Below are 17177 nucleotides of genomic sequence, written 5' to 3'. Positions count from 1 at the left end.
AGAAAGCACCTGAGGCAGATTGTGTAACTTGAAAGGGAGGAGCTTCATCTTGCACAGTATTTGTCAGCCAATATTCGTACGCTCCCAACTTTCCGTGTCATTAAACTATTAAAAAAAAACACTGATTGTTGCTATAGAAGTGACTCGTGGGGCAGGGCCTGCATGTGTTCTTCAAGCTCTTAACAGTCTTTGAAAATGGATGGAAGATGAGAGACCAAATGTGTTGGGTCTTTTTTCATTTGCTTAATAAAAGCTTGGAGACAGTCCCCACCTCATATAGAGCTTAAGAAGAAAATTGTTAGCGGGTTTGGGGGCAGCGGGAGAAGAGAGAGACTTGCCAGGAATACAAAGTGAGCATATCAAGCCTACATAGTAACACTGCTGAACCAGCCCAAATGTTTTGCCACCCACTTCCCTTCAAACAAAGGAGTCTTCAGCTGAAGTGAGAAGGAAGCCCCTATTTTTAGTTGCCTGGAGCCCCCAGATGGCAGAGATATGTCCTTCAGGCCATATTAACTGTCAGTCATTGCAACACACCAAATCAAATCTGGGAACATTCATTTCTCCCCGCTAGATTTGGTTTGGTGGCATATAATGATTAATTTGTACAAATAACTATCTCATTAAAATCCTCTAAAATGGCCACATTTCAAAATCTGAATTAACTTACCATTTACAACAAACCAAACAAAACCAATAATTATGGAATTACAGGGTCACATTTTAATTCCTGAATTTTACAGTTCAGCATTAATATCACCACATGTATACAAATGGTGTAAAACAAGTACAGTGGTTTTCTTTTTCAATACAAAATAAACTTCTGTTTCATGGAAAAACTATACTTCATATCTACACAGTCAGCCCATCTTTTGCAAACAATAGCTAAAATTAAAATTAACTACAAAATCTCCAAAACAGGGAAACTGTGTCAGTAACTGTTCCAGGAGAAATGGACCCTAACACATTGCAAGAGTGATCTATATGGTGAATTGCTGCTGGTTTCATAAGTTCATTATCACTCTTAATGCAATTTGTAGTTTGGGGAATTCTTTCTTCTGCATGATCTCAGATCATATATGGCCAAACTAACATTAAAATATTTACAGTTCACTTGCTCTCAAAATAAAAAAAAGGTCTCAAAATGGTTGCCTCATTCAATTTACCTAATGTACTTCTTTTTTTTGAAATTTGCTTAAATACATGGAATGTGTTAAGAAACAGCCTTTGTACTATCCCCCCACTCCCAGGTTCAAGGTGCTGCACGTTGACTCCACCTCCCAATCATTCTTGGTTAAAAATGACTATGCCCCCCAAACCTTCTGGCATTTCACAGTACTCTCTCTTTTACTCTTGCAAATGTGAAATGCAGATTTCTCAAGGGGGGAAAATGCTGAAGCTAGCAGGGAGCAACTCCATTCGACCTGGCTTCCCGTAAGATGCTACTGGTAGTTGCGACTCAGATGCTGCTTCCAAGCACTAGGGCTTATTGGTGTTCTCTACATATTTTACTGTAAGCTGATGAGCCTTGGGTACCAGCCTTCCTGAACAGTTTCTTGTAGTCATCTTCAATTTTGAACCAAGCTTCTTTTTTCCTCCCAAAAACTAGAGGTGGGGGAGGGGGAAGAAATCAATTTGCCACTCAACATGCACTACATAGCAGGGTGGTGATACCCTCTTGTGTTTTGGCTGACTGTGCAAGTAGTGGTCCCCAACTTTTGAATTCTTTTTTTTTTATGGAAAGAGAATCATTTAAAAGAGGCAACTGCTTAAAAAAACCCACAATGGACAGCACCATTACAAAGTCATGTTACTAGGTTTGCAACTGAAGCCTTACAATTTTCTTCTAGCTTGGGGAAACCCTGCAATATCAAAAAAGTTACTTGTCCCATCCCCTCACAGAGCCCGAGATGTTCTTTTTGCTGGCAACCTGTCATCCAGGCGCTTGATTAGTAACCCACCATTTCAGTTTAATTTTTAACAGCCCGAATGGCAGACTCGCTGACTAGAAAGAGATTAGGTTCTTTGGAAGCCTGGTGTTCTCAGAACTAAACCCTTCTAGTCGAGTTTCTTTTGCTACTCCTTGCATTCTCGTGTATTTTCCAGGGAGAAAGCTTTCTGTCAGACTATTTAGTTCAGTCACAGCATTTGAGCACCCTCAATAAGAGTTTGTTTCAATATTCTTAAGAGCCAAGACGAGGTCTTTTCCTTGGGGATGTTTCCTCCTCTTCATCTTCTTCCTCGTCATCTGGATAATCCACAAGGCCGACTAAACTTCCCTGTTGAAGGCAAAGAAAAGGCTCATATTGAAAAGTATTCTTGAGAACAATCTTGTTGCAAAATGACTCCCCCACTAGCTGCCAGCATATGCAGGGAAAACTAAGAGCGTCACTTGGGGTTGCCTGATGTAGCCACTGGCTCCGACAAGAGCAAAGATTACATTTCATATGAAGACATGTATACCCCATGTATATATCTGCCATAATTTCAGAGAGTGAGGATTAGGTATTACTCCACATGCAGATAAGGGGAAAGTCCTTAAGGACAACAATGGTATGTTTCTATCTTATGGAATATGCTGCTGCAAGATGAGACCTTATCAATGGCTATTAACTATGATAGTTAAATGGCATCTCCATGCTGAGGTGATGACTCACAATCAGATGGTTTGGGCAAACATCAGGGAAGGACTACTGCTGCATTTTGCTTTTTGGCAGCATCTGACTGACTACTGTGGTAAACAGGAGGCCAAGCTGCATGGACCTTTAGCTCTTTTCATGTGTTATGGAGCCTGACCGCAGATGCAGCCCCCAATTGTCATGAGTAATAATCAGAAGCCATTATTAAACAGCAAAAAGATAAACTGATGCCTTTTGCAATTCAGATCTGCTGTGCTCAAAGCGTGCCTGAAGTAGGAAGAGTTCAAATAAGCATTAAGCCCTGCAAACAAAAGCCATTGGGCTGGCTGCTCAAATGTCCCACGTAACCTGGAAAACAGCATTATGAGATGCAGTCCCGGGTCAAGACATTCAAAGTAGCGGAAAGGATGCATTTAAGTGCATATGAAGAGCCCTGTGGGACCATCTAGTCCCGCATCCCATTTTCCACAGCATCTCGCTTCTGCAAGCACACACTCCCCTCCTGTGGTTTCCAGCAGATTTTCATATATTTTTGACACAAGTCAGAATTTCTGTGGCCTCTATGGAACAATCTGAGCCCTAAAAATGCCACTGGAGTTCCTTAACATGACATGGATAATTCTGTCACTGGATTAATACTATATTTAAAATGTATTACCCTGGCTGACTACCAGACATTCCAACTGACTAACATTCAAAAGCAGTATTAAAAGTACCACCCCCACACTGAAGAGCCATAAGCTCATGAATCCCAATGTCAGCTCTCAGCAAAATGCCCATCCTAATCAGCAAAGTTTTGTCGCATTTATACTCCTGCCAGGGTCAAGCTGTAGAGAACTGCAGACCAAAACAATGCTGTGTTGTAAGAGTCTTGACACTGGGGAAGCCCACTATGTCCCACCAGCTTTACCTGGTAGGTAAGTACAGAGAGGAAGGTCTCCCCTCTGGGCTTTAAGAACAGGTTTATACATTTGAAGGGGCTTTCTCACCATCATCAATGATACCAGCTGGCTCACCTTTGTGGCTGTGACCGCTGCAGTCAAATTGGCATTCTTAGAAGAAGAACCATTTGAACTTGCTGGCGACGTCTGAGCTGCTACAGATTTACTGTTTGTACTATTTGCTCCATTAGTTGCACTGGCGGAGTGGGAAAATGTGAATTTGAAACCACCTGCTGAAGTTCTTTTGGGGAGATTCTCTTTGTCTTCACTCTCTTTTGCTATTGGGGGAAAAAATATTTTGTTTAGCATTGTCATTAAGATAAATGATCTATATAAGCCGAGATGCATACAGCAGCTCAATTGAACTACTTCTTCAAATGGCACTTCCAACTGGGGGAAGCATGGCAAAAATGGGGGAATACCTTTTTTTGTTTCCATGAATTTCTCATAACTATCTGGAAAATCGTCCTCTGACTTCGATTTTTCTACAGGGGGTACAACTGCTTCACCCTCCTCCTCTTCATCTTCATTGAACCACATTTCCTCATCATCCTCCAAGGTCCTAGCATCTCTACGGAACCTGTTGCTACGCAGTATAGATGGGACACTGTAAAATACACACACAAAAACGCTCAAAATCTGACACACGCGGAGCGGGGGGTGGTGGTGGTGGTGTCCCCTATGTAAGATGACAAAGCTAGACCATGCTTGGTTGGTACGGTATGGAGAAGTTAGCAGAAAACAACCCTGGGAGTAGTTAGTTAATGCCAGCATCCTGGTCTTCCTCTAAGGAGCTTAAAGGTAAAGGTGGCCAACTCTAGGGTTCCGGCGCTCATCTCGCTTTATTGGCCGAGGGAGCCGGCATACAGCTTCCAGGTCATGTGGCCAGCATGACTAAGCCGCTTCTGGCGAACCAGAGCAGTGCACGGAAATGCCGTTTATCTTCCTGCCGGAGCGGTACCTATTTATCTACTTGCACTTTGACGTGCTTTTGAACTGCTAAGTTGGCAGGAGCAGGGACTGAGCAACGGGAGCTCACCCTGTCGTGGGGATTCGAACTGCCGACCTTCTGATGAGCAAATCCTAGGCTCTGTGGTTTAACCCACAGTGTCACCCACGTACCTTCTAAGGAGCTTAGGGCAGCCTTTTATAGGATTGTGGGCCACCTGAGCTGCCACAGCAGCCAACTAGTCTTTCAGGGTCTTCTAACACCTTCAGGAATTATGGGCACCAGCCTACTTGTTGGCTCAGCTAATCTCTGTTCCTCTCACCATGACAAAATCCCAGCATGAGAACTTCCCTAAAGAGGGAGATTCCCCCTCACCCCTGGGCATATTGTATTAATGCATTAAAACAATCTATTTGCTGCCCTTCAGCTTTCAGGATGCCTTACCAAGTCAGATTCTCAGAGATCCAAGCAACATAAAATTTCCTTCCAGATACCTGTGGCCTAATTCTAGTTTCCTCACCTTTTTTTTTTTAAATTAAGCAACATGCTTTTCAAAGCAAACCAAGAAACAAAATGCTGAGATCCAGAAGTCTCGGAGTTGTAAAGTGGAGAGAGGAATGTACTAAATACAAAAAGTCCTGACCAAGTAAAACACTCTATTGTTATATACTGTGCATTCTTTGTAAGAAAGGCTGGCACATTTGACAGTATCATTAACTGGACAAGCAAGGCAGGAACAGCTCATAAAACCTTCTAGAAAGGCCATGCAAAGATGCTTTCAGTTTGAAATTTAGGACCAAGAGGGATACCTGTTCAGTTTCTGGCTTTGTCTGTCTTTCTCTTGCTCATATTTTGTCTTCAGTCCTTTAAACGTCTGAACATATTCAATGGATTCAAGTGCCTTATAAAAGTTTTCAACTATATGTGCAGTAAGTGATTTGATATCTTCCTGCGTTAACACAAAACAAAGAATAGCGTTACCATGCTGGATAAGAAAACATATCAATCTCAGCCCATCACTGCAGTTAAATGCTAACTTTTCCCTTCACAGCAAAAGGGCAAAAGTGATTTAAGCTTGAAACTTGGGTTTCGTGATCAAGCAGCCTGTCTCCTCAGGAATATTTTACTGAAGTAATACCCTCTGACAAAGTACACAAGGAGGAATTCCAGACGATTCACTCATATGCTTGTGTGCTACCTGAGCTAACAGGCCAAAGATATGCAGAGAACTCTGTAGCCACAAACACTATGGCTGTATACACAAATGCAATTCCGAAATGGGGTGGTAGTGGCGGTAAGAGTCAAAACACCTGCCCCCTTCCCAATTATTTTCCTCTACGAATTCACACAAGCCTTTGGTGCAGCACTTACAAAAATAGAATCAAACTAAAGGGGTTACTGTATTCATCTCCATGTGACAGCCAGTTTGCTTCCTGCCAAACAGGGATAAGATTGTGGCAGAACTCTTAGTATAAGTGGTGCTCTTCCAAGCTTGAAAGATGTACTGTGTGTTTTATAGACCCTGGGGATATCCCTTATAGGCTGAAGAAAAAAGAAACAGCCTCCTGGCTTTCTGTAAGACTGACAGCTCCCTCAATTTCCCAGAAATTTGAAGAGAAGCAAGTAATGGGTTAAAAGACTTTTTAAAAAGTCAATACACCTATGAGAGAAGAGTGAGATTTAAATTCAAATAAGCAATACTATTTCTTTTATTTTCATTAGTACACCTGTCAGGCTATTAATCATTCTGAGTGCTCACAGGTTGCAGAACACTGAGCGTAGACATAGCCTGTTCCTCTCTGCCGCCTATTGACACAACCGTGGCACACCAGTCACGGCTGCAACGCCTGTAGGGGCAGAAGCCATACTATTTCTGACACAGATTTTTCAAATCAGTTCTATTTGGATCTCTGTGGGTGTGAAGAATGATTTTGAATTAGCCACTCTACTGCCTCAAGCTGCCCTTTTCCCTGCTTGTGATGTTTGCATAACAGGCTGGGGAAAAATGAAGTGTGAACATTATGATCATTGCTGACACTCAGAAACAGCAACACTCAACTAAGTTTTACCCAGAGTAGAACTCAGGAGCTTTAATTTCAGTGGGTCTGATCTATGCAAACCACAGTTGAACAACACCTTTTAGCTTGAAATTACTAACATACTCTGGGGAAAAAAATCACTGACTCAAAATCACTAAATGAAACTAGCTTTACAAGCCCGATTAACTTCCTTTCACATTTAAACGGGCGAAGTGTTCGATGATGTGTTTTGTATATGAATTCCTGGAAAATCACTGTGGAGATCAAGATGCATAGTAGGGAAGGAAGGAGAGTGTTCTAGTCATAGAGCGCACTAGAAACCTGGCTTCCATTATGGGAATTTTGAGTCAACTACCCTGTTCAGCTGCTCCTTTCTTTTGGCAGCTGGTGGTAGGTGTAGAAGTCAAAATGTTCTGAGCAACGGCACACACTTGAGAGTTTCTCTGCAGCTAACGCAGAGTTTTTCTAGCAGAAGAGTGCCCCATACACTTATTCTGAATAGCACAGGCAGTAAAGCTCTAGGACAGCCTTCCCCAACTTGGTGCCCTTCCAAAATTTTGGATTACACTAACACCAGCCAGCATGGCCAATGGTCAGGAGTGATGGAAGCTGGGAATCCAAAACATCTGGAAAGTGTCAGGCTGGGGAAGGCTTCTCCAAGGCATTTATGCAGGCCTGTCAAGACACTTTTAAGGAGTCTGAACAAAATATGAGAACAAGTCTGTGGCTCGCATGCAGCAGGGTTTAACAAACCCACTTGCCATGCTCCCCATGCAGAGTGTTGCATCGCCCTCTAGTGAGTGGCAAGTCACACATGGCCAAACCAGGAAAACCCTCTGGAACAGGAAAGGCTGGACACAGCTGCTCAAGAGGCACTGTTGGGAAAGGCCAGCAGGGGAGAGAGAATAGGGAATGGACTCAAGACTCAGTCCTTTCCATGTGATACTCTAGTAGTAATGGTCCATCCCTCTATATTGCTGTGACTCAGGGTGTGGTTTTTTTTGTTTTTTACACTTAACACATCCTTGAAGATGGCAGGATCCCCAAGGACCTGCTCTACAAGGAGCTGACTTCAGGCACCAGGCCCATTGGCAGATCAACTCTATGCTACAAGATGTCTGCAAACATGACATGAAGGCCGGTGACATCAACCCTCCTGTGTGGGAATCCCTTGCAGAAGACCGCAGCACCTGGAGACAGACCATCTGGTCATGTATCCATAGCAATGACCAAAGGAGGAATGACCGCTGGGAAGAGCGCAGAGTGAAGAAAAGCCATGGTCCATCTGTAGCAGCACAACCAGCCGCCGTCATCTGTCCCAGGTGCTGTGTCAGCCTCTACAGCTACAGCACGCCCTGCAAGCTGCCAACAGTTTGACCTCACCCCCAAAGGCTCACTCCTCCACAGTCTCCCAAGACAGATGGATGCCCACAACACATAAAAAGTTATTTCCAGCGCTCAGTAGCAAGATCTAAAGCTCACACATGCCTAAAGGGTTTATTGGAATTGAAAGCACAACTTACCACTCTGATGAATTCAAAAAGTTCAATGACTGCTGAATTCAGCAGATTGTACCTAGTTCCATTATCCAAAAGAGCATTTATGACGGGCTCAAACAGGTTTCCTTTGGTGATATAACGGTTATAAAACTCATCCTTTAGGCCGATTATCCTCCTCATGAAGCGAAGAGCACCTGCAATATTAACAAGCATTTTAAGAGGGTCCTTTCTGGTTCTCACACTACCTGCATCTGTTTACACAAGCTGAAAGTAGTCGTCCAGTTTACTGACCAGCAGCAAACTATGATGTCTAAGACAGCCTTCCCAAACCTGGTGTTCTCCAGATGATATTGGACTACAACTCCCATCAACGCTGACCATGCTGACTGGAGCTGATGGGAATCTAAGAGTCCAACAACTGGTGTGCACCAAGTTGAGGAAAGCTGGTCTAGGAGCCAGCTTAGAAAATGAAAATTGACCGGCTACTTACACAGTGCCAAAAAGGTGTGTTTTGAATTCATCAAGACCAACACTCTTCTCAGCAAATCCTTGTTCATAATATAGTTCTTGATGTGATATGTGTGGTGTTCCACACAAAAGGTGAGCAGCTCCAAAATTAAGGCAAGCAGCTGTGCTGTTTGGTAGTTGTCTGCCAAGGGAACAAAACCCAGTTAGATACAATGAACCCTGCAAATGCCAAAGTCATGTCAAAAATAGTGTTCGCCTAGGAGTAAGACTTTCCCCAAGCCAGACATTTATGTCAAGCAAGTTTGAGATCCAAAACCTTTGCCATGGAGCAGAGTTCTCTAAGCACAACCTGGGACCCTAAGTCTAGCATTGTTTTTATTTAAAACCTTTTGTACCCAGCCTCTCTGATTACTTAAGGAGGCTCAGGTTTACTAAAGTTAATAAAAATGTAATAACAAACAAACAAAAACTAACAAACGTGCAGTAAAAATCCTCAGTAACTGTATCAAATCAGTCAGCTCTTGCTACAGAAGATGCATGTACCTCCTTAAACATGGGTAGGCAAACTAAGGCCCGGGGGCCAGATCCGGCCCAATCGCCTTCTCAATCTGGCCTGTGGACGGTCCGGGAATCAGTGTGTTTTTACATGAATGTGTGCTTTTATCTAAAATGCTTCTCTGGGTTATTTGGGGGCATAGGAATTCGTTCTCCCCCCTTTCCCCCCAAAATACAGTCTGGCCCCCCACAAGTTCTGAGGGACAGTGGACTGGTCCCCTGCTGAAAAAGTTTGCTGACCCCTGTCCTTAAATGTCCAGGAGTGTTTCTGAAAGTTCTCTAAAATCCCTTGGTAGCTGGTCTTGCCTGTGGCCACAGAACACCAAAAGCTGAGAGATTTGTGAAAAGCCTGTGCACAGAGTGGCTGTATTCACAAAGTGGACGATTTCACACAACCATTCACGCAATGCATTTGTCACATTCTTCAACCCTCCACATCGTGGGAAGGAGCCAAGGACACACTTGCAATCCTGGTTTGCCAGTTCAGACATGAACGTATAAAAGAATAGCCTTGTTGGATCAGATCAAAGTCTCATCTAGTCCAGTATCCTGTTTTCACAATGGCCAAACAGATGCCAGTGTGAAATATACAAGCAATATATAGGCACAACAGCACCCGCTCTTGATCCCCAGCTGCTGATATTCCAAAGAATGCTACCTCTAATACTGAAGATAATAAAGCCACCGTGGCTAGTTGCTAATCCCATTTTAAGACATCCAAATCACCAGCCATCGCTACAGTTTGTGGTAGTAAACTCCAGTTGAGCTATTTGCTGTGTGAATAGGTACTTCCTTTTGTGTGTCCTGTATCTCTCAGCTTCATTAAAGGACTTTAGTTCTAGTATTATGGGAGAAATAGAAAAACCTCTCTCTATCCACACTGCATTGCAGTTTGACAAAACAAGATGTTTGCTATTCTGCTAGAGGCATGAGAGAACCACACGAGCGCATGGCTCATTCCAGATCCTTCATGCTTTGGCAGATCAGTGGCAGTGATGGCTGAAATGCAGCCTTCTTGCTGTCAATTGGGAACATGATTTCCCCATTTTTAGGGTGATGTCTCTAGAATGCCGCACTCTCCCAGGAGGAAGAAAAAGCCATCAATCTAAGATTCCTAGGAAAGGATCTCTCCATATGTACACCTCATTTCAAATTAGGATGGGGTGGGTGGGTTAAGGAAAAAAAATCACAAATGCATCCACCTACCTGGGCAAATTGTATTACTCTTGTTGCTTCCAACTACCACATCTAAAAGAAGTGAAAAGATTTAGCACTGTTAAGTTGCCTGTTTAATGGTTGTGGCAAACAGAAAATATTTCAAGATAAGAGGTATACATTTTATTTCAAGGTCGGACAACTTCTGACTCGCATGTGCAGCACAAGACGCCCACCCAAACACTTTTTGGAGGGGGTTGTCAGGCATCGGAACCCACCTAGTTTTGTCTGTAACACCACTGGAGTTGCACACATGTACTCCATCTGTGAATAGTACTGTGTTAGTCACTAAAAGTTGGTGGTAAAAGATAGGAGACATGCAAGTCAGCATGGAGAGGTTTGCAAAAAGCTACAAAAACAAGTTACTGATCCCATTCTACTCTGCTTTCATTGCAGCAACCTTTGAATCTCAGAACTGCTTAAGTGACTTTTAAAGATATGGGTTTATTTTTGTAAGAAACCACTGTGCCTGAAAAAATCAGCAGCCTGGTTCACACACAACAGGAAACTGTGGTTTCCCACTGTGTGACCAAGCCTGCATGAGCCTTGGGTTTGTGTGTTTCCTCTCTTCTCCTTCCGAACCTATGAAGAGAAGCTTCCAGTTTTAAACTAAACACAGTTCCCTTTGCCATCCCAATGCTGGAAACAAAGCAAGTAAGAACAAGTCTATCTTGCTCTCAGATCACAACTCCTCATGTTTGGATACCAAGGGAAACAGTGGTTGCTTTAAAACTGGAAGCTTCTCTTCCTCATGGGCTTGGGAGAGGAAGGAGGAAGCTACACCTGAGTCAGTGTGCTAGGCAAAAACGAATGGACAGTTTTTCAAGAGATCTCTTGGTTTCTGAAATTATTTTAGAGTAACTCAAAAATGAAGCACTGTACATCATAATGCAGGACTTTTTTGTCTAAAAATTTACAAAATGCAGTCAATACCAGCAGCTAAAATCCAATGACAGAAGGCTGTTTATAGAACTGAAGCCCCTGAAGACCAGAATTTTCAGTACTCGGCAGTGGGTGAAAACGAGAACGCAGAAAAATCTGGAATTTTACAACTGTACAGTTGTATCTTGGTTCTTGAACAGAATCCGTTCCAGAAATCCATTCAATTTCAGAAAACGTTTGAAAACCAAGGCGCGGCTTCCGATTGGCTGCAGGAGCTTCCTTCACTCATTCGGAAGACGCAGAGGATGTTCGGCTTCCAAAAAATTTTTGCAAACCAGAATACTCACTTCTGGGTTTGCTGCATTCGGGAGCCGAAACATTTGAGTCACAAGGCTCAAGAACCAAGACTTGAGAACCAAGATACGACTACATTTGGACTAACCACCATCACAGCATTCAGATGTTAATGCTAAACCAGCTTAGCAAAAGGGGTACAAGCCTGGGTGAGCTTTGCTTGATCCTCTGGCACAGCCTTGAAGACACTAGAAGTGTTAGCTTTAGTTTCCAACTACTGTGGTACCTTGGTTTAAAAACAGCTTAGTTTATGAAAAACTTGGATTAAGAACGCTGCAAACTTGCAAGTAGATGTTTTGGTTTGTGAACTTTGCCTTGGAAGCAGAACATGTTCCATTTGTAAACTGAGTCCCCCACTGCTATGGGAAAGCACACCTTGATTGAACAATGCTTTGGTTTAAGAACAGACTTCCAGTACGGATTAAGTTTGTAAACCAAGGTACCACTGTATTTATTTCACCTGAATAGAGAACTGTGACTAAGGCTAACTATGTTTAGGAACAGCCTTCCCCAACCCTGTGTCCTAAAGCTGTTTTGGACTACCGGCCATGCTGGCGGTAGTTGACACATCTGAAGGACTCAAGGTTGGGGAAGGATGGCTTAGGGAAACAAGCCAAAGACCTAAACCTCAGTTTGAAGTTGGCTTTCTTCCCCAGCGACAGTTGGTTTAGGTTTGCCCACAATGAGAAAATGTGGTTAGTTCAACGAGGAAGCTAAAGGTCCAATCTCCTCTTTGTAACTGTGCTAGAGGAGAATGGCAGCACGCAAGCTCACGCATGCAACACTAACCCATGTGAAGCAGGCACACTCTCCTTCCACCAGCTTTCTGCAAACCTCGGACAGCTCAATACAACCAGGGCATAAAAGTATGCAAGTCTCGGTTTGAGTAAATTAATCCGCACAACAAAAACAGTTTGTCTTGCAAACAGCTGCATGAGTCTGAAATACGAAAATGTGGATAGAAGGAAGACGACAAGGCAGAAAAGACAAACAAAAGATCTGATCTTACCTTTGTCGCTTTTGTCCTCTGATGTGTTTGCCAGAAGTGGAGCAGTGAGGACATGCATACAATGGTTGTAGAAAAAATTGAGAAACTCACTTTTCTCGGTTTTCTGAAACAGAAAATACTAACTAGATTAGCAAATATGCAAACAGCATGTAAAGTCATGCATCTGACAAGTAACAAACAACCAAACAAAGAGAAATCAATGATGCTGCATTCAGCGCCTTCAATGTATCTTCTACCCAGAAGAGATGCAAGCCATCACATTCCCACTATTATTATTTGAATGTTTTAAATAGCTTCGAGGGGGGTTTTTTTTGGCAATCAAGCGGTATATAAATTGTATGAAAACAATAAATTTAAAAATCTGTAAAATTAGGGTGGCCTCACCCTAATGAGGTGGAGCAGGGCCCTTCTCTGCCCTGGTACCTACCGTATTTTCAAGGGGGAAAGTATGTGCGTCCTATGGAGCGAATGCAGCCTCCTTGGCTTCAGCAATAGCAACATGAAGCTTCCGAAGCACAGAGGGAGCGCTCCCTCCGTGCTCCGGAGGCTTCGCATTGCTTTCACTGAAGCCTGGAGAGCGAGAGGGGTTGGTGCACAGCCGCCTGAAGCCTCCGGAGCGCAGCAGGAACTTGTGCTGTGCTCCGAAGGCTTCGGGTTCCTTTTCCTGAAGCCGGGAGAGCAAGGCTCTCCTGGCTTCAGCAGAGAGGGAGAGCTGCGCAGCGCCCCTTCAGCGAAGCGGGAGGAGAAATGGAAGGGGCTCCGTTTCTCCTGCCACTTCACTGAAGGGGCACTGAGCAGAGAGGGGGAGATTTTTTTTCTTGTTCTCCCCCTCTAAAATAAGGTGTGTCCTATAGAGCGAAAAATACGGTAAGTTATGCAACTGCCTTTCTTCACCCATTAACATAGAATCCAAACTGTTGCTTTTCAAGCACCAGATAATTTCCCCCTTTTTTTTTTTAAAAAAAGACACATTCCCATATGTTTAACATTCCTGAGTTTTAGCGGCTTGATGACTTTAAATGGCTCTGGAGGATGCGGCTTGTTGTGAAATTAAACTCTGTGTTTTATTTCCTCTTTAAACTGTTTTATAAGCAGCAGTTTTAAGATATGCTGTAAGATACCTTGAGACTCGTATAATGAAAGGCAGGACTGAGATGCTTTAAACGACAATACGGCACGCACGCACCAGCATAAACATTCACACAGCTACGGAGCACTGGCTTTATTTCAATTATTCCATTGTGCAGTCACAATGGAACAGGAAATCGCAACACATTTTGTGTTTTACCTCAAAGCCACCATGGCAGCTTACCTAGCTAGTAACCTTCAGACTGAGAGCGTGAACTTGGTCTAAATTAAAATCCCCAACTCTTCCCATTGTACCAGACAGAAATATTTTTTTTACTATATAAACACTTGCACCCAGCCCAAATTATGTAAGACCTTAGTTTGCAGGCACTGGTATTAACCATGCCCCACCTGCCATGGGGAGCTCAAAGGTCACCCATTCCATATATGGTGTTGATGCCTTTCAATCCCCTGGGAAGCAGATATGGCAGGAGAACTCATCATTCAATCCAAGAGTGGACAAAGTTTGAACTGAACACAAAACGGTGTACAAGTACTGGAATCTCCACGCATATGAAAAGTCACGGACATGGTCTAAAATAAAACGTTCTGACATCATGCTGTGGGAACGACATTTGAGATGAAGTAAAACTACTATTCCAGTTTTGTGGTGGAAACATATACCGTATTTTTTGCTCTATAAGACTCACTTTTTCCCTCCTAAAAAGTAAGGGGAAATGTGTGTGCGTCTTATAGAGCGAATGCAGGCTGCGCAGCCATCACAGAAGCCAGAACAGGAAGAGGGATTGCTGCTTTCACTGCACAGCTGTTCTGGCTTCTGAGATTCAGAATATTTTTTTTCTTGTTTTTCTCCTCCAAAAACTAGGTGCGTCTTGTGGTCTGGTGCATCTTATAGAGCGAAAAATACGGTACATACATATATTTTAAAGAAAAAACATGCTTCCAAGTATATTTTCCAGAAATGCAAAGCTAACACACATTTTTGCAAATAGTTACAAAGTGTGCCAAAAGACAAGTAGATTTGAGTCAACATGTTTCTTAGACAGTAAAGTTTCTTTACCCCTTTCCATTTTCTTACATTAGCTGTGGCCAACATGTTCTCAGGATCAATTAGAGTACGCAAGAGCCCCATTAACTGAACAGCGCCCCCAAGCTCGGGGTCAGTGTCACAGATCATTTGCTCAATGACTACATTTATGAGGAGAATGTCCTGAAACAAACAGAGACAAATTAGACACGCTTTCAGAAATTTAACATAGGTAAATAGTATTTTTTCCCCCTTTTTTGGTGGGTGGGAGGGTAAGAATAGGAATCTATGACAGTTTTAGATTTTGCCTACCATCTCTCAGGATACCAATTACTGAGCTTTGTGTAATTTCCCACCTTTATTGATGAGGACGTTTATTTCCTCTTGATTAAAAAAAGGAACTCGTGGAGAGTTCACTTGTATATTTTTAGGATACACCTTATTTTTGTAATTTTAAGTTTTAAACAGTTTATAATATTATGTAATATTGCATTTCAATATTAACATTGTGTTCTGATTGTTGTAGCCTGTCCTGGAGCCTTAAATTGAAGAAAGGGTAATAAACTGTAATAAAATAAAATTGTAATATGGTGGTTCTTAGGTGTTTTTTCACCCATGAAGTCATTTTTATTGCTATGTAGCCTATTGAACATTTTAACCATTTGATATGTTTCTGCTATGCAGTGTTTTTGGAGACTGTGTGTTAAAGACAACAGATTTTCACAATGAACCCTTTGCAAATTTACGTTAATAGGCAGGGTTAATTGCCTAGTGGCCATTTGCTACCTCAGATATCTATTGCCTTCAGGGACTGCCACACTATTTTTGCTCAACAATTCATACACGTTTGTTTACATGTAGTTTCTTCCAGCAGCACATGTACAAGAAGACATGTTGCTTGCAGTATATCTAGATGCAGCAGTGAGGAGATGGGAAAGAAACCTAACTATGGAGGCCCAATATGACTTGCCTAGATTCTGATACACCAAACACTTCCATAAGAGAGTTTTATAAAAGTTAAGTGTAAGAGTACCAGGACCCTCCTTCTCTAGCTGCTGCCTCTGTTATGAGATTTGCAGCCAGATTACTACTTCTGATTATTATTTGAGCTTTGTGGTTGCTCACAATTTAGAGAGAGAAACGTTCAAGCTCCAAACCAGGGTACAGTGGTACCTCGGGTTAAGAACTTAATTCGTTCTGGAGGTCCGTTCTTAACCTGAAACTGTTCTTAAACTGAGGTACCACTTTAGCTAATGGGGCCTCCTGCTGCCGCCGCATCACCGCCACGCGATTTCTGTTCTCATCCTGAAGCAAAGTTCTTAACCTGAGGCACTATTTCCGGGTTAGCGGAGTCTGTAACCTGAAGCGTCTGTAATCTGAGGTGTCTGTAACCCGAGATACCACTGTATCCACCCCCAGATACAAACACTGGGTGTAGCTACAAACTCTGGAGACAAAAGACAGTGAGGAGTAACACAGCCTTGTCATGAGCATCCAACAATGGAGTAGTAAATGGGAACCCAGTGATGCAACCCTTGTTGGAGAACACTCTTTCACAGCGAACCTTTGTTTGCTAAATGAATCAAACATGTCAGGTGTTAACAGGTCGGGAAGCTCTCGTGTCAGCCCAAATTATAGTTCAGAATACAGTGGTACCTCGTGTTACGGACAGGATCCGTTCCGGAGGCCCGTCCGTAACGTGAAATGCCCGCAACTTGAAGTGCTGCATCTGCGTAGCGCGATTTGCTGCTTCTGCGCATGCGCGAAGAGCGATCTAGCATTTCTGTGCATGCGTGAGCGGTGAAACCCGGAAGTAACCCGTTCCGGTACTTCCAGGTTGCCGCGGGACGTAATGCGAAAAGACGCAACTTGAAGTGGACGCAACACGAGGTATGGCTGTACAAGTCTGTGATCTTAGACTGGGTGTGTCTGTGTGTGTGAAATATTGAAGAACACTACATTTTTTACTTAATAAAAGGGACATAGTGGTAGGACTGGCCATTGCCAGCCGTATCATATAAGCATACTGCATCTTTCTTACATCGTCACTCTGCTGGGCTTCCTGCATTACAAACTCCCGCACCATGGATGGACTGAATTCTACCAGGTAAGAAAATATATCTGTAGCAGCAGATCTAACTTGCAGATCGTCCATGCCCTGAAATGAAAATCATATTAACAGTGAAAAAGATGTATTATGGAGGTTGTAATGCTATACAAAGCTATTAAAATGCAGTGAAACTCTGATTTCAAATATACAAGAGGATAGTAAGTCTATTTCTACAAGCCATGGGGTACAAAAGCTTTCTTTATCATCCTCAAGAGTCTATGGCTGCGAATCTAAGGGTGTAGATTTGGACATTTACCTTACAAAAAATAAATAAATCCAATTTTGTTGCTTTGAAATTCAGGTAGTTAAACTATATGCAGAATTAGTGGCTATTTGTGAAGATGATGTGCTGATCCAGAGTTCCTGTGAGTGGATCTTTGCTCAAAGGACACTCCCACCAG

General features: G+C 42.9%; 1 protein-coding gene and 1 non-coding gene across 4 annotated transcripts in view; both read right to left on the bottom strand.

Moving 5' to 3' along the window:
• Nucleotides 1-700: 700 nt before the first annotated feature.
• Nucleotides 701-17177, bottom strand: part of PPP4R3B (protein phosphatase 4 regulatory subunit 3B) — a 30447-nt gene continuing 13970 nt past the window's right edge. Inside the window, exons 7-16 of one of the 3 annotated variants that reach the window (XM_028725117.2) lie at nt 16708-16824; nt 14700-14849; nt 12551-12653; nt 10297-10338; nt 8558-8716; nt 8092-8261; nt 5339-5478; nt 4003-4166; nt 3656-3858; nt 701-2279 (exon numbers count right to left, since the gene is read on the bottom strand). In XM_028725117.2, the coding sequence (XP_028580950.1) occupies nt 2184-2279; nt 3656-3858; nt 4003-4166; nt 5339-5478; nt 8092-8261; nt 8558-8716; nt 10297-10338; nt 12551-12653; nt 14700-14849; nt 16708-16824 (1344 nt within the window). In that variant the 3' untranslated portion in view covers nt 701-2183. Of the gene's footprint in view, nt 2280-3655; nt 3859-4002; nt 4188-5338; nt 5479-8091; nt 8262-8557; nt 8717-10296; nt 10339-12550; nt 12654-14699; nt 14850-16707; nt 16825-17177 lie in introns of all 3 variants that reach the window. The other 2 variants (XM_028725115.2, XM_028725116.2) reach the window with 2 other exon arrangements.
• LOC114595098 (small nucleolar RNA SNORA17) lies at nt 6256-6389 on the bottom strand. The gene has a single exon (XR_003706164.1). It is a non-coding gene; the product is annotated as a small nucleolar RNA SNORA17 (small nucleolar RNA).

The sequence above is a fragment of the Podarcis muralis genome, chromosome 3 (genome assembly GCF_964188315.1).
Source record: "Podarcis muralis chromosome 3, rPodMur119.hap1.1, whole genome shotgun sequence".
NCBI lineage: Eukaryota > Metazoa > Chordata > Lepidosauria > Squamata > Lacertidae > Podarcis > Podarcis muralis.
Note: the sequence above shows the minus strand (reverse complement) of the source record. Positions and strands in the feature narration are given on the sequence as shown.